At 44.1% G+C, this 26,640-nt stretch overlaps 1 protein-coding gene across 6 annotated transcripts in view; it reads right to left on the bottom strand.

Annotated features, from left to right (window-relative positions):
* The window catches only part of gab1 (GRB2-associated binding protein 1), a 162,671-nt gene that overhangs the window by 22,468 nt on the left and 113,563 nt on the right, over positions 1 to 26,640 (bottom strand). For 4 of the 6 annotated variants that reach the window (XM_039750192.1, XM_039750193.1, XM_039750195.1 and 1 more), the window contains exons 2-6: positions 23,617 to 23,911; positions 14,300 to 14,507; positions 12,272 to 12,361; positions 6,727 to 7,343; positions 2,206 to 2,297 (exon numbers count right to left, since the gene is read on the bottom strand). In XM_039750192.1, coding sequence (XP_039606126.1) covers positions 2,206 to 2,297; positions 6,727 to 7,343; positions 12,272 to 12,361; positions 14,300 to 14,507; positions 23,617 to 23,911 — 1,302 coding nt within the window. The remainder of the gene's footprint in view (positions 1 to 2,205; positions 2,298 to 6,726; positions 7,344 to 12,271; positions 12,362 to 14,299; positions 14,508 to 23,616; positions 23,912 to 26,640) is intronic. The other 2 variants (XM_039750194.1, XM_039750197.1) reach the window with 1 other exon arrangement.

Genomic DNA, 26,640 nt, shown 5'->3' with positions numbered 1-26,640 from the left:
ATCTTTCACTTGGATGTTAGAGGTCGCATTGAGGAAGTAAAGCTGGGAAAAATTTTGGTTTGTGTTTTTTTTTTTTACTTAAAGCTGCAAAGCAAAAAAAAAAATGGGAATATTTCAATGGGGGGGGATTTTTTTTCTATACCCACTATATATGGCGCCATTATAAGAATTTGAATACAATGCGAGGGTCGAATGCTCGGAAACACCGAATTGTAAGGGAAGAGTTTAGATGGTCAAGCTGTACGCGTGTCGAGATTTCAAGCAGAAGAAAAATCAGAAGTGGATAAGCGGCCCCCCTTGGGTGAGCTCAGTGCTAGTGGCACCCTTACATCTTAGGTCTGTCGTGACAAAGATCTGCAGAAATAACCAGAAACGTGCCAACCTTTGACCACCGCGATATTTAACTCTGGTCAACTTGCATGTAGTTTTTCAATAGAAGAAGATGAAAATAGAGCGGCACAGTGGCGCAGTGGGTAGCGCTGCTGCCTAGCAGTTAGGAAACCCGGTTTTGCTTCCCGGGTCCACCCCGCGTGGAGTTTACATGTTCTCCCGTGTCTGTGTGGATTTCCTCCCACAGTCCGAAGACATGCAGGATGGGTGCACTGGTGATTGTAAATTGTGCCTACAGTGTGCTTGGTATGTGTGTGTGTGTGTGCCCTGCGGTGGGTTTACGCCCTGCCCAGGGTTTTTTTCCCTGCCTTGCGCCCTATGTTGGCTGGGATTGGCTCCAGCAGACCCCCGTGACCCCGTAGTTAGGATATAGCGGGTTGGATAATGGATGGATGGATGGAAGATGAAAATAAGTCCTGGAGAGCATTAAAAAACATCTCCATAATAAGTGGTGGCCAAAAAAAATCCAATAAACAAATAAAAATTATTGTGACGATTTTCATGAAGGAGTTCGCTCACATTCCTCTACTTTAGTGGTGGAATAAGGACACCAAAACTGAACCCAAGAATCCTGACGAGACCCAATGAGTATGGGTGTGCAAAAGTCACGACACCCCTGGTTAAATGGCTGGCTACAAAGAACGTTTAGGGGGCTGCAGTTTCTGCCTTTTGGTGAGGGGAAGGTGCTATTATGTAGTTAGCAGATGGGGTGCCCAAACTTTCTCACGTGCCACGTTTTACCGTTCCTTTTTTTTTTTTTTCGGATCTAAAAAGTTCAGCACATAAGTACTTCCTGTTGATTAATGCTTAGGTCTGTTCACTTCTTCTCCGTTAAGCTGACGTCCAGCGGCACGAATCATTCAACGACATAATCTTAGTGAGTCGTGGATGGGGACGTCAAGGGCCTGTGACCAATCAGTCCGCGTGACACCACGACGATACGCTAGGATAAAATGAAGCCGGTGGGATGTTCTCTTAAGAACCATTTCTAATTTGTGAATTGGTGAGGCTGCGAGGGTCCGCATGACATCAGCCCACCTGTGGCTGTGTGTCTCCAGATTTTGTGCGTGTGTGTGGAGCGATTCTACAGGTGTGTGGTAACTCGCACACTTCATAATAATATCCCCCGATCATAATATTATATATTATTAAATATCACCATATTATATATTATTAATATTACGTGTTATTAAATATATTATCTGATCATAATATACCATAATGTCATAATCTTGATCATAATATTCCTCTGTTTGTGACTGCGGAAAAGTCACACAGGGAATGGCAGGCATCCTGTTCAGAGCTGAGCTGAGATCCTTACCTGGCTGGGACGCCCGGGGCTTGGAAGGACAGGGGAATCAGTCTGCACAGGGCACTGTCTCCCCCAAAATGCTTGATGGCAGTCCCCCTGGGTTACGGTACCACCACAGATTCCCACAGGGCATGTTGGGATCTGCAGTTCATTGGCTCAGCCCTGTTGGGTTCTGCCAGGGAGCACCAAGGGGATTAGGGAGCCCCGCTTTCTTGGACTCTAACCTCACCTGGATGTGTTCCTAAGCTGCAGTCTCAGGGCACCAGAAGGACTTTGGGATTTTGTATAAGAGGAGCAGCTCAATAAGCCAGAGTCAGGAGGAGAAGGACGAAGCTGGCCGAGAGAAGTGAAGGAGGAAACGGCACGTCTGTGTTTTCCAGGTCACGCACCAATCATAAAGAAATGTATATGGGTGAATGGAAGTAAACTGGCACGGCCTTACAATCCATATGACATAAAATAAAACTAAACAGACTGACTTATCCCTGAAGGTGATCACTTACCAGGTAGGAATTGAAACTCTCATTAAGATCCAAGGAACTGTTGCTGTCGGCAAACGGCCGTGGAAAATCGTACGAATCCTGGGAAGTATAATCTGCAACAAAGAAAGAAACCTTTATGGACACCGACATGCTCTCCTCATCTTTAAAAACCTGCTTAGAAAAAAACAAACATGGAAACATGCTTTCCAAAAAAATGTTAGTTCAGCTTGCCAGACTTTGCCAGCCTCACTCATTAGAGCTGCTGCTTCTTCAAGTCAGGATGAGTGCACTTGAGTGCCAGTCTGGCCACAGTTTGTGTACAGCTGGGCATGTCCTCCACCTGTCTGGGTGACACCAAACTTCAATCTACACCTCAGAAATATGGGCGGGTTTGACTGGAAACTCCAAATTGGCCCTGGATGAGCAAATGTGGATGCAGTCGTGGCAGTGCGGGCATCAGGGCAGTGAAAGTCAACCAACATGTCACCCATGATAAAGAAGAATGGATTAAAATATATGGGATGACCAGGATGGAGACAGGTGGATGACAGGCACTATATAATAGATAGATAGATAGATATGAAAGGCACTATATAATAGAAAGATGGATATGAAAGGCACTATATAATAGATAGATAGATAGATATGAAAGGCACTATATAATAGATAGATATGAAAGGCACTATAAAATAGATAGACATGAAAGGCACTATATAATAGAAAGATGGATATGAAAAGCACTATATAATAGATAGATGTGAAAGGCACTGTATAATAGAAAGATAGATAGATGAGAGGCATTATATTATGAATAGACATACAGTGTCCTTCTTTATTCCTCCATTGTGCTTTGCTCCGCCCTTCCTTTGGCTCAGCTGAGTCTTGTTCTGTTCTATGTCCTCCTTTTGCTCCTCCCATTGCTCTTCCTTTACCTTTGTTTGCTCCGCCCTCAGCCTCACCTTAGGTGTGAATTCTTGCCCTATGTCCTCTTTTTTTTATTTATTTATTTTTTTTAATCTTGCTCCTTAGAGGGCTTCATTCTTGTGTTGTGCTCATTTGGTTTTATGATTGCCTTGGGCACAGGCTGCCGTGTTGTTTACAATTTCTGTACATTTTGGGTGATTATAATCGTTTATTTATATGTACAGTATAACACAGTAGTTCACAGTACATACAGTATAAGATTAGATTAACTGTATTAATCCCAAGGGGAAATTTTGAATGTATATTTATTAGTGTATATGTATATATATATATATATATATATATATATATATATATATATATATATATATATATATATATATATATATACACACACACACTCAAAATGTATATATGTTTTACACACACACACACACACTCAAAATGTATATATGTTTTACACACACACACACACACACACACAAATGAGCTAGACATTGAAGGCTCGTTACCTGAAAATCATAGGTTTGCTGAAGTGAACACAGAGTCTGATTCTGTTTACTAATGGCCACTGCACACATTTTACTGCGTTGACAAAGCAAAGTAAACAAATTGCACTTTTAAAGTCATTTACAAAAATGTTCAGTGATGTGGAAGAAAACCCCCATTTAAAGCACAGCACTTGAGTGCCAGGGGCCATCTGCACAGAACTCTGGGATGTCCCCTTTTCAACTGTTGGCGGTCCTGCACTGGCTGCTCGGCTTCCTTGCAGATTTTCCAAGCCCGACTGATTGAAGTAACCTGATAAGCTCTAAACGTGCACTTCAGTGAGGTGAGTTGTGAAAGGCACTATATTTGACAAAGCCTGACCTACTGTAGCAACTTGATAAGCTCCACATGTTAAAATGTGTCACTTTGGTATATTATCTTACATGTGTCTGCTGCTGAAGGTGCTGAATAAGATAGCTGGAATGATGTGAACAAACTTCTGAAGTACTTGGATTGGGGGGCCATCTAAGAAAAGCTTGGGTGGCTGCTTGAAGAGGTGATGGTGAGACCAGCAGGGGGCGCTCACCCTGTGGTCTGTCTGTGGATCTCAATGTCCCAGTGCAGTGACGAGGACACTTTGGATGAGACGTAAAACCAACATCCTAATACTCTGTGGTCATGAAAGATCTTTTGAAAAGTTTATAGATTGTTTCCTGATGTCCTGGCTAAATAGCCCACCCCGGTTTCATCCATTATGGCCCCCTAATTATCTCCAGTCTCTCTCACTCCTAACCTAAAACCACCTAATAGCTCATGTTTGGTGACAGCACTGGCACAAGAATGGCTGCTGTTGCAACACTGAGGTGGATGCTGCACATTGGTGGTAGTTGAGGTGGCACCTCGCCATCTCTGTAAAGTGTGTTGAGTAGATACAGAAAGTTTATTGTTATTGCATCACTGAAGGATGGCAGACAACAACATTGCAATGACATTCCATGAGCTTTCTGTAAAACAATATGCACCTTGATAAAAGGATAGGCGTCTGTGTATCTGTCTGGATGCTATGTCTATCATTCCAACAGATGGTGTATCATAAACATTAACACTGCTTTCATGAATCCCATACCAGATAGCATATAACAGAGACACATGCATTGTATTTGTCACTCTAACAGATGGCATATCACAAACACTTGAAGTAAAGCACTTTATCACTACAATTGTTTGTGATGTGCCATTGGGTGCACTGCAAACATTAACATGGAGGTCTAAGTTGATTACTTACATTTCAACCTCTCTCATGCAATGCATTTTATTACTAAAAATTTTTGTAAAGGCCGTCTTTTGGAGTGATAGAGACATAGCAGCAGGACGGACACAGAGAACCTTATCCTTTTATTAAGGTGGGTACACTGAATTTGTCATTCCAGCAGATGGCACATCACAAACATCTGTAGTAATAAAATGCATTACTACTAATGTTTGCAATGCACCATCTGATGGAATAACCCATGAAATGCATATGTCTTTGTTATATACCTTTTGGTATGGGATTCGTAAAATTAGTGATTGTGATGTGCCATCTGTTAGAATGATAAGTGCAATGCATATGTCTTTGTTAACAACCAGACTGACACACAGACACTTATCCTTTTATTAAGAAGGACGTACTGTGCTTGTCATTCCAACAGATGACACATCACAAACATCTGTAATAATACAATGCATTACTACCAATGTTTGTGATGCGCCATCTGTTAGAATGATAAATGCAATGCATATGTCTTTGTTATATGCCATTTCATATGGGGTTTTATAAAACTAGTGCTAATGTTTGTGATGCGCCATCTGTTGGAATGACATACGCAATGCATATGTCTGTTATATGCCATTTGGTATGGGGTTTCATAACATTGTTAATGTTTGTGATGTGCCATCTGTTAGAATGATAAATGCAATGCATACTTCTTTGTTATATTCCATTTCATATGGGGTTTTATAAAACTAGTGCTAATGTTTGTGATGCGCCATCTGTTGGAATGACTGCAATGCATATATCTTTGTTATATGCCATTTGGTATGGGGTTTTATAAAACCAATGTAAATGTTTGTGATGTGCCATCTGTTAGAATGATAACTGCAATGCTTACGTCTTTGATAGCAACCAGACTGACACGCAGACACTTCTCCTTTTATTAAGGAGGATGTAGTGCGCTCGTCATTCTAACAGATGACACATCACAAACATCTGTAGTAATAAAATGCAGATGCGCCATCTGTTAGAATAATACATGTAATGCATATGTCTTTGTTATATGCCATTTGGTATGGGGTTTGTAAAACCACTGCTAATGTTTGTGATGCGCCATCTGTTGGAACGACGAAGACATAGCAACCAGATAAAAACACAATTTCCCCTTCAGGGATTAAGGCATTTTACCAAACCCCCCCCAAAAAAATAGGTGGATTCAGGAATTGTGGGCAACAGAGTTTATCCAGACAGCATGAGCACAGAGCAGGAACCAACTCTGGATGGGGTGCCAGAACATTATTGGAGCCACTCACATCGAAAGTGACATTCTCAGACTCCTTTTAGCTAATTTGGAATCGTAGAGGGAAAGGCCTATCCTGGCAGCAGGGACAGCCCCTGGATGGCGGCACCAGTCTATGACTGGGCACTCACTCTTATAATGTAACATTATCAACCACCCCCCACTTACTTATTATTTCAGAATGATGGAGGCTAAGGGCCTATCCCAGCAGCATTTGCACAAGGCAGGAACCAGCTGTGGATGAGGTGTCAGTTCATAGCAGGTGTCACTTGTGTTAAAGGCTGACATATTGCCTTGTAAGTGTGTGACACCGACATCAGGGCACAGCGAGATGAGAACAGCTCATTCCTCCAAGGTAAGAGGGTCTTGAAGAGAGTGAGGGCTGAGGAATTGGCCATTCTGTAATGTCTACCATTTCCAGGCGAACTTTGAGTACAAAGAAGGAGGCCCAAGCTTGCCGAGATTCGATCTACCTGGAGATACTGAGCACTGAAGCCTCTTGTTCCCTGCAGGATTACCATTCCAATTTAAAAAGGCGCTATACACAACCCAAATACAAAACCCCCCCCACACTGACCTCTCCGCAGGCGTGAGGAGTCCACGATGGGGATTGTGTTGCTGCGCAGGGACTTGCCGGCCGCCGTGGGCACACAGTAGGTGTTGTCAGCCTCCGAGAACGAGCGAAGATTTGTGTTGTTTTCAGTTGGGGACCTCTCGGGGGCCGCAAGCAAAGGTTTTGGGGGCCGCGGAGGAGGAACGTCCGCTCCCGAGGCGGCCTGTCCCATGGCCCCATCCGGGCAAGTCTTGGGCACCTGATAAATGGAGTTGGAGCCCGGCGTGGAGGGGACTTCGTAATTGATGGAGACATTCCGCATCTGTGTCTCCATCGAGGTCTTCCGTCGGGGAGAGTTGAAGAAGTAGACGTCGTCAGCGTCATTTTCGGTGACGAGGGGAGAAGAGGTCTTAAGGAGGAGGACCGTGTCCTGAGAGTAACTGCGAGGCAAGACGTACTGGCCGGAGTCACTGGAGACCGAGGCCACGCGCGACGGGGGAGAATCGTAGATACTGGGGAGCTGCTGGAAGAAGCCATTGTTGGAGACCTGCTTGGAGAGCCCTGGCTGAGTCTTATGGGAAGGAACATTGTCGTTGCAGTCCGTCTCGGAAGAGGTCGATTTGGAAGGTTCTGCGTGGACCCTGTATTTAAAAATAAAAATAAAAAAAAAATAATAAATACCCGACATCACATATGACACTCGTCATCTATGAAAATATAGGGACCACCGGGACTAAAGGGGGGCAGCTCTGCCATGCTGGGCAAAGCTAAGCTCTCTAATGGTGAGCCATTAATCAGGCAGCTGAGAGGTTAAAACACCACGGGCACACACCACACACGGGCAAACACACGAAGGTGGGTAAAGTGTGAGAGTGGCGTGTGAGTGGGGCAAAGTGGGCAAACAATATCAACTCCTTCTTCAATAATGCAGCATAACACTTAAAGGGGGTTAGTAAAGGTGGGACCGAGGAGAGCGCCCCCTTACTGCTCACTCCACATGTCTGCCATGTGAATAAATAAACGCCCCCCCCCACCCCCGTACATCGATGGACGATGAAAACATCCTTTTGAACAATACAGTCTATCACGATGGCTCAAGAGCGCCTCTTACGGCCCACTCTGTATACGCGCCATATTAAATGAACCACTCCCTGCCACATCATTACGGGACGACTGCTCCTTTGGGAATTAAGTAGTCCATCACTTAAAGGAGTTTTACTCAGGATTGGGCTATAAATGGTGCTGTCTACTTCGCTGGGCCCTTAAGGACAAGGCTCTTCACCTGAAAACTGCTCCAGGGGGTCTGGCTGTACAATGGCTGACCCTGTGCTCCGATGCCCCAAAGGTCACGCAAAAAGAAAATTTCCCCCTCAAGGATTAACGTGAATATCAAATAATAAAAAATATACAATTATATAATACTGAGGGAGTGAGGATGGCTTAATAGCGCCCCCTACTGTTGATTGTATAAAACTGTCATGTTAAATAAACTTGCTCCTCTTCTTTTAGGGTGGCTCAATAGTACCCCCTTGTGTTCACCCTATAGTAAGTGCCATACTAAATGAACTGCAGAGCACCTCGTTGTATGTTGCGACTCCTTTCTTTTAATAATACAGTCTGTTATCTCATGGAGTTGCACTTTGGCGTGTGTTATAAACCTTGCCATAAGAGCGTCCCCTACTGTTCATTCAATGAAAGCGTCATATCAATTAACCGTCGACTGCACATCATTGTACTTAACTCTTTTTTTGAACAATACAGCCTATCATGTAAAGGAGTTTTACTAGGGGAGGCGTTATAAATGGTGCCATATGTATTTTGGAGCTTCCATAAGATTTTACTTTCCCATTGGGGACGAAAAAAGTATAACCTATCCATATAACACTGTGGGGCTAAGGATGCTTAAAGAGCGCCTCCTACTGTTTAATCTCTAAAAGTGTCATATTAAATAAATTGCCCCCTGCACTTCGATACATGGTGATAGATCAGGATGGCACAAGAGCGCCCCCTTATGGCTCACCTATAGAAGTACCAGATTAAATTAACTACTACCCTGCATACTGTTATACTCTCAGTATTATTATTTTTTTCCAATAATGCTGTCTATCAGCAGATGGAGTTTTACTCTGGACTGTGTTATAAAAAGGCGCTATACTAAATAACCATCCATATGCCCCTCAGTGTACACGGATACTATCTTTGTGAATAATACCATCTGTCACTAAAAAGAATTTTACACTCAAGAGCGCCCCCTGCTGTTCATTCTCTAAAAGAGCCATTTGAAATAAACTTGCTGCTCTTTTTGAATACAGTCAATCAGCACGGCGCAAGAGCCCCCTTGTGTTCACTCTGTACTGCCATACTTAATTAACTACAAAGCACATTGTTGTATGTTGGCAACTCCTTTCTTTTAATGTTAACAGTCTGTCCTTTCATGGAGTTGTATTTTATAAGCAGTGCCATAAGAGCACCTCTCCTCCTGTTCATTCTATGAAAGTGCCATATTTATTAACCTTCGCTTGCACACTGATGTATGACAGTTACACATTTTTTGAACAAATCCATCTATAATGTAAAGGAGTTTTACTGGGGGAGGCGTTAGAAAAGGTGCCATGTAAACTTGTGGGATGGCTCAAGAGCACCCCCTACTGTGTATTTTATAAAATATCAAAGTTAATATTTTGGCATTTGGTACACTGCATTAATCCCCCAGGGGACCTTTGGATATGTAGTCTATTACTTAATGAAGTTGTACTCTGGACTGTGTTATAAAATTGTGGAATTGACGATGACTCAGGAATACCCCTCTATAAATGTGATATATTAAATACATTCAGTGATGCCATCTTTTTGAACAGTCTATCATTTAAAGTGTGTTATAAACGGCGCCATGTAAAACTGTCAGATTGGGGGTAGCACAAGAGCGCCTCCTACTGTTCATTCTATAAAAGTGCCATATTAAGTAAACTTGCCCCTGCCCTTTAATGTATGGTAATAACACTGTCCATCATGATGGCATAAGAGCGCCAACTTACTGTTCACTCCATAGAAGTGCCATATTAAATTAACAAACACCATACACATTGTTGTACACCGAGAGCTCATTTTCTATTAATGTTAGTCTATCATATAATAGGACTTTTACACGGCCGTGTAAAACTCTGGGATGGAGGGCGGCTTATGAGCGCCACCTATTGTTCATTCTTCAAAATATTAAAAGCTATATATAGTCTGTCACTTTGGACTGGGTATGGGATTGACGATGGCTGAGGAGCACCCCTCAAAAGGTCATTCTATAAATGTATGTACTAAATAAACGCTCACTATAGTGTCATTATATATATATATATATATATATATATATATATATATATATATATACACACCTGTATATACACACACACACACACATATATCTACACTCACCTAAAGGATTATTAGGAACACCTGTTCAATTTCTCATGAATGCAATTATCTAATCAACCAATCACATGGCAGTTGCTTCAATGCATTTAGGGGTGTGGTCCTGGTGGTCCTGGTCAAGACAATCTCCTGAACTCCAAACTGAATGTCAGAATGGCAAAGAGAGGTGATTTAAGCAATTCTGAGCGTGGCATGGTTGTTGGTGCCAGACGGGCCGGTCTGAGTATTTCACAATCTGCTCACTTACTGGGATTTTCACGCACAACCATTTCTAGGGTTTACAAAGAATGGTGTGAAAAGGGAAAAACATCCAGTATGCAGCAGTCCTGTGGGCGAAAATGCCTTGTTGATGCTAGAGGTCAGAGGAGAATGAATGGGCCGACTGATTCAAGCTGATAGAAGAGCAACTTTGACTGAAATAACCACTCGTTACAACCGAGGTATGCAGCAAAGCATTTGTGAAGCCACAACACGCACAACCTTGAGGCGGATGGGCTACAACAGCAGAAGACCCCACCGGGTACCACTCATCTCCACTACAAATAGGAAAAAGAGGCTACAATTTGCACGAGCTCACCAAAATTGGATAGTTGAAGACTGGAAAAATGTTGCCTGGTCTGATGAGTCTCGATTTCTGTTGAGACATTCAAATGGTAGAGTAAACAGAATGAGAACATGGATCCATCATGCCTTGTTACCACTGTGCAGGCTGGTGGTGGTGGTGTAATGGTGTGGGGGATGTTTTCTTGGCACACTTTAGGCCCCTTAGTGCCAATTGGGCATCGTTTAAATGCCACGGGCTACATGAGCATTGTTTCTGACAATGTCCTTCCCTTCATGACCACCATGTACCCATCCTCTGATGACTACTTCCAGCAGGATAATGCACCATGTCACAAAGCTCCAATCATTTCAAATTGGTTTCTTGAACATGACAATGAGTTCACTGTACTAAAATGGCCCCCACAGTCACCAGATCTCAACCCAATAGAGCATCTTTGGGATGTGGTGGAGCAGGAGCTTCGTGCCCTGGATGTGCATCCCACAAATCTCCATCAACTGCAAGATGCTATCCTATCAATATGGGCCAACATTTCTAAAGAATGCTTTCAGCACCTTGTTGAATCAATGCCACGTAGAATTAAGGCAGTTCTGAAGGCGAAAGGGGGTCAAACACCGTATTAGTATGGTGGTCCTAATAATCCTTTAGGTGAGTGTATATACACACACATACACATACACATATATATTATATATTATATATATATATATATATATATATATATATATATATATATATATATATATATATATATATATATATATATATATATATATATATATATATATGGTGGTCCAGATCTAATTATGCAATTTTCATTACACTATAACTTCAGTTTATCACTTGAAAAATCCCGGACCATCAAGAAGTGTGCGAACTGATGACATGAAGAATTGTCTTTGTGCTGAACTGGAATCATCCCCGCATAAATCAAAGACATCCAGACAATCATATATATATATATGTTTGTTTGTTTGTATATATATATGTATGTATGTATGTGTGTGTGTGTGTGTATATATGTATATTTATATATTTTTTAATAATACAGTCTACCATTTAAAGGGGTTTTACTCTGAAGTGAGTTATAAATGGCTCCATATACAATTGTGGGATTAAAGGTTGCTCAGCAGCACCCCCTACTGTTCATTCTATAAACGCGTCATATCAAATTAACCCCCACCCACCCTGCACTGACGTTTGTTGACGGCTCCTTTGTGAATACCGCAGTCTGGCACAACAGCGCCCCCTTGCTGACCACTCTATATAGGCACCATATTCAAATACATTGCCCTCTTTACATTGAGGAGTAAATATCCCATTTTTGAATACCTATTGGAGTGTCGCTGTTGAGGTCAGGTTCTAGTAAGATAAATGTGATGGCTTGAACAACCCCCCCCAAACTGAAGCCCACCAATAACTGACATGCTTGCCTGCATTTCCACACACATAAAAAAAGCTCTTCAAAGTCTCACAAGTTGTCAAAGTCATTCCAAGCTGCCTGCCCCCCCACCCAGCACACGTAGCCTGGAGCAGACGTGGCAGAGTTAGTCGCGTCACACACAGATGCACAGGTGGACTCACTGGCCCGCTGGGTGGACCTTCCTGCTCTCGCAGTCTTCTAGAAGCAGATACTCCTCCTCATGTTCATCAGCAGCAAGAGAGGATGAAATGCTAGATGGTGAACAAGCAACAGAGATGAACGCTGACAGGGGTCCAAAGCAGGAGCCATCAGGGTTGGTTTGTGGGATTGGGAAGCCCATTGGTGGGGCACAGAGAGCATTCATTCAGCCTGAAGGGGATACTTGGAGTTATGTGACAGCAGGTTGGTGTTCCTTGGCTTGTTTGTTAATTGTGATTTTTTTTCATCTCTTGTGTTTGTAATTATGTAAATTGTGTTATTATTGACACTGTGTGACCCTGAGCAAGTCACTTCACCCACCTGTGCTCCAAGTGGAAAAACAAAAGAAATGCAACCAGTTGTAACTCAAATGTTGTAAATGTGGTTACTACAAATTTGTTGGAGTGGAAAATGCAATGCATTTTACTGCTACAAGTATTTGTGATGCACCATCTGATGGAATGGAGAAAGCAAAGCATTTTATTGCTGTTTGTGATGTGCCACCTGTTGGAATGACAAATGCAATGCATTTTATTATTACATGCATTACATGCAAAAATCAATGTTGGGGTCTACGTTGATCACTTTGGTTTAAACCCTTCTTAGATGGGTGGCACAATTTGTACATAAACAAACAATGCTAAGGGTTACATGTGTCTGTCACATGATTATTTACGAATTACCGGGGCCAGAACCTTAATCTTAGTGTCAGTCGAAAACGTAATGGTTTAATATGTGCTGGTGAAGCAAAAAATGTAGCAGGAAGCAGCCTCTGCAAAGTTAGTGGGGTTGGGGTCTTCCATATGGCAAACTGATCAAGTTGGTGACACAACAGAAAGAAAAAGAAGAAAGAAGAGACATCTGCCAAGTGTGAGGCAAATGGCACCTGCCAATTAATTATGCAATAGGGAAAAGACAAAGAAGGAGGACAATTCTGGATTGCACTGCGTGCCATACAGTCCCGAAACGTCCAACTCAAGAGGTCTACGTGTTTCGGTCTTTTAATACATTTGTAAAGCTTTTATCTTTCTGGGGCATGAAGTGTTGTTTGTTGAGGGGAAAATAAAATGAATGCGAGCAAAGTGAAGGAGTTTGAGTTTTTCCAGCAAAAGTTACAAGGTTTCTTCTAAAAAGGAAGAAAGTGGCGAATGACCAGTAACCTACTGGAACCCTATAGTTTGCTAGAGGGCAGCATGGATCCCCCTTTATAAGATACTGGGGATGACCTCCTACCCCTCTATAATATTCAGGGGATCAAAAAGCAGAACATCTCTGGCCACTAGAGGGAGCCCCAGGGCATCTCTCCGGTATCTAAGAAACAAGACGAAAGAGTTAAGTGGCCTGAGGCTAAAAGCCAAATTAGGCCTCCAAAGGGTACCAACCGTGAGCTGGATGCCAGTCTATCACTCGGCCAGTTTAGAATGAGAACAGTTTGATCAGCTGGAGACCAAATTTCCCTCTGGGGACAAATAAGTTCTATGCTTTGATCCAGTTGCTCTATGTTGTCACTCGCTTGGTTGTCTCAATGCCTCATCTAGATTCTTTACTAAAAATGAAAAAGTCAAGGTTTCCAGTATGAGCTCCACCGCCCAGAAGTTTGTCCCAATTGTCACAGCCCTTTATGTGAAGAAGTGCTTCCCGGCTTCACTCTGAAATGCACTTCCCTTAGTCGCCATTAGGTGACCTCGACTAAGTGGCTCGGCTGAATCAGCGGTCAGGACTGCTGTCTTGTCGTTGTGTATTTTGGATCCCCACAGTGACTGGAAACGCAAAACACCCACACCTCAAACCCCCAAGCCTCCAATGGAATGGGCAGCAGGAAGACGGAGAGCGAAAACGAAAGGAAAGAGAGGAGGAACCTGCTAGAAATGAGGAAACTCCATTTTGTACAGGAGATGTCATTCTGCTGATGTTCTTGATTTTATAACACACCGTCACGCAGACGCCAGCACCTCTGCCACCCTCCGCTGACCCCACCCCAGGAAACTCACCTTTCTGGCTCAGGTTTCTTCGTTTCACAGTTGGAAAGCCACAGGTAGTCATCCGGTTCCCCTTGGCTGGACGAGGACTCCAGGGGTCGAACACTGACCGGCTGGTACGGAGGTGGAAAAGTTCCCATGGAGGAGGCCGCGATCACCCCTGGGTTGGCAAAGGGAATGTCGGCCGCGCCACCAATCGGGTTGGAAGGTTTCACCGAGTCTGTGGGCAGGAAGGAGGGACATCGGTTAGTGACATTTGGTGACGTCTCACTTAAAAAGGTAAGATGTGCTTCTCATGAAGACAACCAAGTGTGTGACCTAAAAGTGATCAACGGCCAACAGTCAGCTTAATGAGCGGGCACAAAAAATCAGTGCCAAAGGATTATCACATATATAGGACTTCATATTTATTAATCACTGCTTTCAGTGCCCCTTCATGGCATACTGTCACGTAATACGCGTGTGTGTGATGGTATGAACATGTCACACACACACACAGATACTACACAGCATACACACACACACACAGTATTGTGCCTTTGATATCTGAGTAGCTATATAGCGCCTTTCACATCTCTGTTATATAGTGCTTTTTATATCTGTCTATTAATTCACATACTTAAATATAGCGCCTTTCATATGCCATCTTTAACACCTATTGCTATACAGCATCTTTCACACCATTTGTAGTGCCTTTCCAATCTACACGTTGCATGTCGAGTACCACATTCAAGGAACTGGACTCTGTGACAGTAAGGACCCTATAAACCCACCTGTCGATCATATAGCGCCTTTCACAGTATGGAGCTGTCCACATCTGTCAGTCTTGTATAGTGCCTTTCATAGCTATCGGGAGTCTACTCAGCACATTTAACATCTACTTATTGCTCTCTCTCTCTCTCTGTTCTTTATAGTGCCTTTCACTTCGATCTCACATATGGATGAATGACATCGATATTTTATTTGGCTCCTTTCACATTCCCTCTGCCTAGTTTCGTATGATTCATACACATATCTTTATGGGTCTGTCTTATATAGTGCCTTATAGCTAAAAAGCTCCTATGTAGCACATTTCACACCTCTGTCGCTCTCTTATCCTTTATAGCGCCTTTCACCTCTTTCTCTTGTAAGTCTGCATAGCACATTTTACATCTCTCTTTCATATAGTGCCTTTCACATCTCTTTGTCCTATATAACGCCTTTTATATGTAACTTGTTTATTTGCGTTTCTTATATAGCGCATTTGTTATACATCAAATATATAGAGCCTTTCACAGCCATCTGGCAAATGTCACACTTCTCTCTCCCTTAAAGTGCCTTGCACGTTTGTCTGTCATATAGCACCTTTCACTTGAATACTCACATGGCAGATGTTACGTCAGTCTCCTACACGGCACCTTTGACGTCTCGATGTCCCGTATAACACTTTTATATTTACCTGTTGTGGTATAGCGCAGGCATGTCAAACACGCGATGCGACCTGCATGACCGATCCTAGTTAGCACTGAACTTGTACAAAATGATTCCTTATCGTTTGTGATTGAATCGTTCTGCATCTTCCGCGTTACTTATTGACTTTTCTTACTTGTGCCTTCTGACAAAAGCGCGTTTTTCCATGTCATTACGGTACCGGAAACGTCACCTGCTAGTATAGCCACGAGCCTTGACCAAAGTTAATGAGCCGCGACGTCACAACTGAAGTGCTACGTAGTGATGGGAAGTTCAGATCATTTTACCGACTCGGACCTTTGAGTCTCGTTCAGCAAAATGAATGAATCTTTTTTCGAGTCATTTCGTTCAATTCTCTTTCCGGCTCAGACTGCATAGGTTAAGCTTATGGGGCTGTCACGTGATGAACGAACGACTCGAACCCGAAGATTAGAGAGATGAACTAATCAATTCTGTTTTCGGCTCAGACTGAGTTGGTTAAGCTTTATGGGGCTGTCACGTGATGAACGAACGACTCGAAACAGGTGAATCAATAATTCTAATACAGAAACTATAGGACGTTGTGCAAATGCACATGCGCGACTGAACGAATCACTCCCACGAGACGACTCGTTCTTCCCGAGTCACATTAAAGATTCGTTCAAAATGAACGAATCTTTTAAGAACGACCCATCACTAAGTGCTAGGCTGCAGCAGCGGGCAGCAGGGCGGCCTTAGGTATGTGCAAACTGTGCACCTGCACAGGGCCGCCACGCCAATATATATTGAACATAAAACAGAAGGAGAAAATAACGACATAGCGGACGGCAATGTGGCCGAAAAACATTGTGTTTCTTGTTAATTAGTACGCTGTATTTACTAATGTCGCTAGAGTCGGAGCAGTAAGCTATATGTAGTATGATAACGTTCTGCCGTAATGAGAATATCATGGGCCGCCACTTTCAAGTTACGGACACGCGCATATAGAAGCGTGTCATGAGCACGAGGCGGCAATGCAGTGTCCGCAATGGACGTGGCTACCTGCCGTGCATAAGATGCCATATGACTTTGGCGGGCGAAGGGGCCACCGATTCTTTCTCTGCCCAGGGCCGCCCCTGCTAGGCTACACTACTGACTGGGCTGCGGGGACTGGTCACTGGGCAGAACTGACCGTCACGAGTAGTAATAGCCCGCATATTTTCACTCTAGTTTTATGTCATTTTGTGCTAGTATTGTAACGAAGAGTTAGTGCAGACCAGTACCGCCGCTCCCTATACGCAGAATACGCAGTCTGCGTAGGGCACCAACTCCCAGGGGGGCACCATCCCAGCTGCTCAAAAAAAATCCTTTTTATATATTATAATAATAATAAATTAATATTAATAATATACATATACAAATAAACAAAACTATAAACGTATATATTGCATTTTACGGTGAACGCAGAGTAGGCGAAGCACACGTGATGACGCGCGCGCCCTCATGTATTTACTTTTATTTGAATAAAGTTCTATTTTGGCCCCTATAGTAGGTGTTTTTTTTTATTATTTTATTTTTACTTCCGTAATATTTGGGGGAGGGGGCATAAAAGTAAATTTCTGCTTAGGGCACCCGTTTGGCCAGCAGCGGCCCTGGTGCAGACTACCGCTGAAGATCTGACGTGGACGCGAGAAGTTGGCGAGTTGTTTATGAACATATTTTTGTGATTTTGAGTTTGTAAAATTAGTGCAGGTCAGGTGGCTTTTTGCATATCGGCTTATTTTACAATATAAACTTTGTAAAGTAAAATTTGAACTTGAATTACTGAGCAATGAATTCAGCGAGCGGTTTCGTGATTTCAGTTCACACGAACAGGACTTTGCGCTGCTCTCTTACCACGTTGAGAATGCGCCTGAGAATATCCGAGTGGAGTTGATTGAACTGCTGGAGTTGATTGAACTGCAGTCCGATTCTATTCTGAAGGCAAAATACAATGAAGTTGGTGTGCCAGGCTTATATGTTTACCTTACTGTCTATGTTCGGAAGCACTTACCTTTGTGAGCAATTGTTTTCGTTAATGAAAGCTACCAAAACCCCACATCGCTCAAGACTTACTGTCGAGCACCTTTCATCCCTCATAAAAGTTGCAGCTGCACAAGATTTCAAGCCTGATGTTGACAAACTGGTGTCAAGTGTCGGGACAAAAGAAATAGATCTCAAACTGTAAGCAATGAATATAATAATATAAGGACCTAGCTAGGACGGCATGGTGGCGCAGTGGGTAGCACTGCTGCCTCGCAGTAAGGAGCCCTGGGTCCTTCCGGGTGCTCCGGTTTCCTCCCACAGTCCAAAGACTTGCAGGTTAGGTGCATTGGCGATACCCTAGGGTACCAACCATGTTGGGTTCATAATTTCGAACAGTATAGTGCCTTTGCTATTACCTAATATATGGTGTTTCATGGCTGTCATTTTTTTTTTTGTTCTTTATTTCGCATAGCCTTTATGGTCAGAGCACAGGGTCAGCCATTGTACAGCGATTGCAGGTTAAGGGCCTTGCTCAAGGGCCCAGCAGAGTAGGACTGTTGGCAGTGACAGGGATTTGAACCGGCAACCTTCAGGATACCAGCGCAGATCCTTAGCCTCAGAGCCACCACTCCGCCCTATTTAGTACACTCTCCTCATATCTCTCTCTCCTTTATAGTGCCTTTCATATCTGTGCTTTCGTGGTATTTCACATCTACAGTGTAGCGTCTATGTTTGATATAGCGCCTTTCACAAGTGCTTTTCTATATTGCGCTGTTCTGATTTCTCTCTCTGTCTGGCTGTTTATTTATTATATCCCTACCCAGCTGCTATTCAGGCCTTTTTCCCCATCTCTGTTCTTTACAACACCTTTCACATCTCTTATATAGCGCCTTTCACCTCTGTATATCATAAAGCATCTCTTGGTTCTAAATAGTGCTGTTCATATCTGTCTGTCTCATTGTGCCTTTCGTACCCATCTAGGTGCCATTTAGCTACAGTTTCCATCTGTCTGTCTTTTATAGTGCCTTTCTTATTTAGCCAATCATTGTGACAAATACAAAAAAAAACAAAAAAAAAAACAGAATATCTTTAAGGGGAAAAATACTTTTTCATGTCACTGTGGCACTTTTCACACCTCTGTGTATACTTTATAGTGCCTTTTATATCTCCCATTCAGCCTTTATAGTCACATGATTCTATCATACAGAACCTCACACGGCACTTTATACCTTATAGTGCCTTTCACATGACTGTCATACAAGACCTTTCTTTCACACCTCTGTTTATCATTTTATCTACATCTCCTATCTATCCTTCCTTTATAGTGCCTTTCACTTTCAATGCCCAGAGGGGACTGGGTGGTCTCATGGTCTGGAATCCCTACAGATTTTTTTTATTTATTTTTTTTGTTTGTTTTTTCTGTCCCCCCTGGCCATTGGACCTTCCTCTTATTCTATGTTAATTAATGTTGATTTATTTTGTTTTATAATTGTGTCTTTTATTTTTCTATTCTTCATTATGTAAAGCACTTTGAGCTACTGTTTGTATGAAAATGTGCTCTAGAAATAAATGTTGTTGTTGTTCACATCTCTCAATCCCACGCCACCATTCACATCTCCCATTTGTTCGTCCTTTATAGTGCCTTTCACATTTCTGTATCACACAGAACCTCTCACGTCAGTTTATCCTTTATAGTGCCTTTCACATCTCTCTGTCCCACACAGACAGTCGCTTCCCCCAAAAGCATTTTAACCTCCATGACTGGGGGGTGAGGAGTTGTGTAGTATAAAATAAAAGTCCACTGTCTGGCGCTGAAGGAGCCCACTGGGAATCTGACTGGTATGCCACGCTGGTGAGAGAAATGCCACTGAAAAAACAACAAAACCAAAGGAAGAGGAAATGAGAGGATGCCACCGCTCATCCAGGAGGCAGCCACCGAGCCGAGCCAACGTGGCGGCAGAGGCCACAAGGCAGAAGTGTGCCAGGGCTGGGGAGTTGGAATAGCAAATGCAATGCATATGTCTCTGCTGAATGCCATTAGGTATGGGATTCATACACGCAGAGTTAATGTTCATTTTAGTATAACCCTGATATTCTGGATATGCACTGAATTATCATTTTCTCTTTATGGCTCCACAATCCACACTAATCCCTACTTTCTCTGCTGTTCTTTTTCCGGTTTTCTGTGGTGGTGATTTGTGCCAGCGCTACCTGATCAGGGCACCGTGCAGTCGTTACATTGATGGATTGAAGGCCAGAGGTCCACATGACCATCATTATCATCAATTACATGAGGACTGATTAAGATCATTAATGTTAGGGGGGCTGGGTGGTCTTGTGGCCTTGGAACCCCTGCAGGTTTGTTTTGTTTTTTTTCCTCCAGCCCATCTGGAATTTTATTTTCTGTTTTCTCTGTCATCCTGGCCATCGGGCCTTGCTTTATTCTTTGTTACTTAGTATTGCCTAAACTTATTTTTTAGATTTTTCTTTCTTCATATTTGTAAAGCACTTTGAGCCACGCCATTTGTATGAAAACGTGCTCTAGAAGGAAATGCTGTTGTAATGTTTGAGATGCGCCACCTGTTGGAGTGAAACATGCAGTGGATTTTATTACCACAAATGCTTGTGATGTGCCATCTAATTAAACAACAAAAGCAATTCATGTGTCTCTGTTTACAAGCCATTAGGTACGGGATTCATAAAAGCAGAGTTAATGTTTGAGATGCGCCATCTGTTGGAGTGACAAATGCAGTCCATTTTATAACCACAAATGTTGGTGATACGTCATCTGTTGGAATGACAGAGGCACAGCAACTGGATGGACACTCGGATGCACAGACACAGATGTAGATGATAGATAGATGCCAAGATTTGTATGGGCATGTTGAGGACATCCTCACAAGTGAATTCCGTGACCACACCCCCTGGCAATGGGTCACTGCGTCACAGCAACAGCTTAACAAAATACTGTGCTAGGAGAAAGAGGGAATTTGAAAGTCTTCATCTGAGGTGGATTAAAATGTTTGGTCTCAACTGTACACATGTATCTGTATCTCCACTCAGTGGTCACTCCAGACGCTGGCCTCCTTTCTCTGGCCTTGTGTTTGCTGTGCCCCTAGTGGCTCCTGGTGCCCCCAGAGTCTTTCATTGCCTGTAGATGGGTGGGCAGCACGCCAGCTGTTTGTTGTATCACAGACGTGGTACAGTGCGTGCGGTGTGCCACCCCAGGTGTCCTCAGTCAATGGCTGGGTTGTCAGCCTCCAAGTGTCCTAGGGTGACACCACAAACTGTGCCCTCCAGGCTGTTTTCCTCCCTTGCTGGTGCCCCTGCTCTACTGCCCTTGTGGGGTACACAGTACGTGCCCCAGTTGTGGCCCCTTAGGCTACCTGCAGGACTGGACCTCTCTCTGGTCACAAAGAAAGAATAAAAACACAAGGTGAGACAGAAGTGACCATGACAAGCTCAACAGATGATCAGGTACCCCCATTTTTCCACCACCCAGTAACCAACCCCGAAGAAAATCCTCAAGCCTCTTCCTCCTCCTCCTCCTCCTTTTTCTTCTTCTCCTGGCACGAGGATGGATGACTCAGTCACTGGGCGACTTTGGCCTTCAAAGCTCGTGTGTTCGTCTCGCCGGCCCCTCTGATTCACTCCAGCGGCGGGGAAGCCCCTTCGCTCGCAGAGCGTGGCCGCCCGCCTACTCGGCCTCCTGAATGTCCCCTTTGACGTTCGTGAGGACTTTTTGCTTCTAATTTTACTCTCTGATGCTTTTCTAACAGCCATTAGCATCCTTGTGGATAATTCAAATGACTCAAGGACACTCTGGAGGCTTCCCAGCGCCGAAGAGAAAAGGCTAATGGAGTCGGCCGCCCTCACCGCTTCATTATGAGCCGCTGAGAGGCAGTGCGTGACCCTGTGTGCCGCTGCCCGCTGCTGCTGCTTTAGAGGACACGGCAGGCCATACTCTGATAAAATGTCACTCATTCAACAGGAGCACGACGGGGACACCAAGAAGGGATGAGCTAAGGGAGCGCGTCTGCGCAAGCACAGGGAAAACTGAACGTTTGTCCGTTGTAAACCCACCTTGTCTAGATGGAGCCATTCGTTCTCAGTGGTGCTGGGTACTGAACTCATCTGTCACTAGTGAGGCATTAATGGAAGGGCGAGAGGCAGTGAGAACATTAGAAGACCACTGGAGCGAGATGGCAGGCTGTATGGATTAGAATCGGGCAAACAAACGAATAAGTGACACAAAAAACAGTTCTGAACTTGGACCTCCGGCAAACATGCAATATAACGTCACTCGCTGGCACAGACTGGTTACCGATTCTAAAATGGGCCTGTGTGTGAGAAGGTCCTGCAATATGGAATACCGGGATGGATCAAGAATTGCATTACATGTAGGGTTAGGACTTGCTGCTCTGCCCACAAAAGAAATCTAAGCAATCCACACAGACCTCTGCATTCACATGTGTAGTGCACCCTCTGTTGGAATGCATTTCATAACACAATGTAGGAATAAAATGCATTGGACTTTCCATTCCAACAGATGGCGCATCACAAACATCCATCCATCATCCAACCCGCTACATATCCTAACTACATGATCACGGGGGTCTGCTGGAGCCAATCCCAGCCAACACAGGGCGCAAGGTAGGAAACAAACCCTGGGCAGGGTGCCAGCCCACCGCAGGGCACACACACACACACACACACCAAGGACAATTTAGAATCACCAATGCATCTAACCTGCATGTCTTTGGACTGTGGGGGGGGAAACCCACGCAGACACGGGGAGAACACGCAGGGAGGACCCAGGAGGCGAACCCGGCTCTCCTAACTGCGAGTTAGCAGCGCTACCCACTGCGACACCATGCCGCCCCACGCATCACAAACAGATGTAGTAATAACTCTTTGCATCTGCCATTCCAACAGATGGCGCATCGCAAACAGTCGTAGCAATAAAATGAATTACTACAAATGTCTGTGAAGACCAAAGCATTTGTAACTGCAACAGTTGCCTGGGAGAAGTGCAGGGTTGGCAAAATTTCGGAGTGCAACTAGAAATGCGGCTTATTGCATGAATCCAGATTTGCACAGACTGTGATGACGGCAAACTGTGTGGATTAGAAACAGGCAAACGAACTCGTAAGCAGCACCAAAAACATCCCGGTGAAGATCTCGCTTGTATGTCCGGCAAACATGCAACAGGATATCACTTGCTGACACCGTCACACACAAGAAGTTCACATTTAGTAACCCGATTCTAAAATGTGTCTGTCTATGAGTGGACCCCGCAAAGATCTGCGGCCCATTATGGAATACTGGGCTAGATCAAAAATTGGACTATGTGGGGTTGAGAGCAGCACGTTACTATGGTTAGGACTAGCATGGGAAAGGCGCTATATAAATAAAATGTATTATTATTACTATAGCTGTGCTACCCCATCTAAGAGGGCTTCAAAATCCAAGCAATCCAAGTAATCATTCCAACAGTGCACCCTCTGTTGGAATGTACTCTGTAACACAAGTAGGAATAAAATGCTTTAAATTTTCCATTTCAACAGATAAGGCATCACAAACAATTGTAGCAATAAAATGCTTTGCATCTTACTTTCCAACAGATGGTGCATCACAGATACTTCTAGCAAAAAAAATGCTTTGCATTTTCCATTCCAACAGATGGTGCATCACAAATAGTTGAAGCAATAAAATCCAGTACTACAAATATTGCATTTGTGAAGACCAAAGCGTTTATAACTGTTACAGTTGCCTGGGAGATGTGCAGGGTTTCCAATATTTTTTGGCCACAACATAAAGTGCTGCTTATTACATTCATCTAACAGCAGGCCCACCATGACCCACAGAGACACCCGAAGCACAAAAGCTGCCCTTACCGTCATCAGTAGAGTTGAACCCGCAGATGTCGCATATGCACCTCACCCACTTGTTCATCTCCTCCTCTGTGTCCGCCACCAAGTAGAAGATGCGGTCGATGGTCTTGATGTCAAATATAAAGCTGTTCTCGAGGTCCTTCTTGTTGAAGGTCAGGCCGGCGTCGACTTGATCGCACAGGTTCAGATCGATGACGCGGATGGGCTTTTTGGTGTGGTCATTTTTGTAGTACTCCAGAACGTCTGGGTCGCCCGTCATCCGCCCGCTGCGAAGAATGAACCATCGCTTCTTCCATGCCTGGAATAAAAAAAAAAGGAACAGAAGATGGTGAGGTTGTCTGCCGATTTCCTCGTACGGCAAACTCTCAAAAGCATCACCACCGTGCTCTTCAATGGAGAAAAAGCGAACGCGTTCATGAGTCCCAAAAGTGACCCCCGACCCCAATGTCCAGTTACGTCAGTAGGTAATGGAAGCTTTGAAGAGGCACATCCCTTCACTCATGACACGACCATTTAACGGCTCCTATGAATTGGGGGGCTTATTTTCTAGATGCTTGTCCATTATTGTTGGCTTGAAATAATGCAGTTGTACCCCGACAAAACCTTACTTTGTTTTAGTAAATCCCGTATCACCGTTAACTTAAAACGATGTCACACGTGTGCAATGGAGGACCTTATCGCAGGCTCAGTCGTGGTAGGTAATAACCCACCTAGATGACCGGGGGCGCTGTCACTAACACTGTGTTCATCTTTCGTCACAGTGCCGAGGAGCCGCCCACCCAGTGAAGTCCTTTAGCCCCGCCCCTTCTGGTCCTGCAGACATGAACACCCACCAGAGGAGCCCTTGAGACGGAGCTCCTCTAAGAGGCGACAAATCCTCAACTTTGCTTAAATTACTAAACTCCGCTGAAGGGAATTCTCTGGTTTTGTTTTGTTTTGCGTTTTCTCGTCTTCGGACAAAACCCGGTTGGCACCCCAAAAATCTTTCCGCTGATCTGAACTGTCATTCTTACACCCGGCCACAACAGGAAAAAAACTCAAACGATGACCTCATCTTTTAACAAAGCAGACCCCCCCAACAATAACCCCATTTTTTCACAAAGCAGACCCCCCAACAATGACCCCATTTTTCCACAAAGCAGACAATCCAAGACCCTATTTTTTCCACAAAGACCCCCAACAAGGACCCCATTTTTTCACAAAGCAGACCCTCCAAGCAATTACTGCATTTTTTTTTTTACAAAGACCCTCCAAACAATGACTTCATTTTTTCTACAAAGACCAACAATGACCCCATTTTTCCACAAAACAGACGCTCCAAACAATGACCCCACCTTTTCAAAAAGCAGACCCCCAAACAACGACCCCATTTTTCACAAAACAGACCCCCAAACAATAACCCCATTTTTTTCACAAAGCAGATAATCCAAACAAAGACCCCCCCAAAAAAGTCCCCATTTTTGGACAAAGCAGACCCCCCAAACAATGACCCAATTTATTCCCAAAGTGACCCCACCCAACTAGGACTGTTAAAAGGCGATGTGTTTCCATAGCAGAACTGCAGAATGGAAGCGGGCTGAGCACCACCTGTTAGAATTCAGATGTCACACGCTGTGACTTCATGTTGTAGGGTATGTCAGACTCGTTGATTGAGGTTGCTGTTCTCGTCAGTTGCCACGACCAAAAAAGTCAGCAACTGCTAATGAGGACTTTCCAGAACAGTCCTGCCCGCCCCCTTTTTGTGTCAGCCAATAGCGTTTCTGCCTGACAGATCCGGCGCCGTACGAGGGCACATCGAGTTCAGCCGTAGTTTCTGCTTTATCTCTTGTATGCGCTTTACGTGCTCTTACTGTCTATTCTGACTTATTTAATTATTTAATATTTGATAATATTCCAAACCAGTTAACGCACCAGCAGACCTTTTCCAACTGGCCCCTAGCACTTCAATTCCTAAGCTTGATGGCTGCTCGTCCCAGAGAAGGCGTCAGCTCCATGCGGGGGTCTCCCTGGCCTGACAAAGCGCTTTGTGTCACATTTAGACCTCGGGGGTGGGGGAGGGGAGCAGTCAATAAGCTAAAAACTGTAAAATTCCCCCGTCCCCTGCATCAGCCCACCCCGCCCCCCCCGCATCAGCCCACCCGCCCCTCCAGCCCCCGCAGGCACTTATCGAAATTCAGTGGCGTTTAATGGATGTGTGACAAAGACGAGAGGTCAGGGGTTTTCAGGTCAAAGCCAACCAACTGCAGCTGAGGAGGCCTGGGAGAAGGTCTACCCGAGAATAAGGGAGCCGATACCCACTTATAATGCCAGCTCAGGCACTCTCTGCACTCATGTCACCTGTCACATAAATGTCACTGAATAAAAACAACAGCTGATCTGCATCATGAGTCACACTCCTGCTCACAACTGCCAGTCGTTTTCCTGGTGTGCGTCACGGTGGGTGCCGGTCTAACCAGAGTTTCCAGGGCCTGATGCCTTCCTGTGTGCCTTGGGGTCTTTTTTCACTTGGCCATGAGCAGAACATCTCTGCATGGAGGCGACCAGGCCAACTGACTGGTGGCATTGTTAGTGCTGCCTGGCCAGTTAGTCTAATCTGGTGGTCTTTGGGACCTGGGTGGGAAACTGGAGTATTCGGTGGCGCCTAATTACTCATCTTCAAAAGTGGTGTTGATGATGATGATGATGATGACCAGAGAACCACTCCTGCACAATACAAATACACTTAAGCCTTCTAGGCAGCTGCCTATTAGATGGTAAGGCCAGACAACCCGCCCTGCCAAGGTACGACATTAAAAAAGCCATGGGGCAGTGGGTGACAATACAAGGTGGTGCTGAGCAATAACCGCTCATATCGGGGGCTTGGGGGCTACAGCATGGCTGAAAACAACACTGGGGGCTAGATAGATAGATGGATGGATGTGAAAGGCACTATAAGATAGATAGATAGATAGATAGATAGATAGATAGATAGATAGATAGATAGATAGATAGATAGATAGATAGATAAATCAAGGTCCCCTTTATTGT

Source organism: Polypterus senegalus, chromosome 4, assembly GCF_016835505.1.
Source record: "Polypterus senegalus isolate Bchr_013 chromosome 4, ASM1683550v1, whole genome shotgun sequence".
Taxonomy (NCBI): Eukaryota; Metazoa; Chordata; class Cladistia; order Polypteriformes; family Polypteridae; genus Polypterus; species Polypterus senegalus.
The sequence above is the reverse complement of the archived record's forward strand: the minus strand, read 5'-3'. Positions and strand labels throughout refer to the sequence as shown.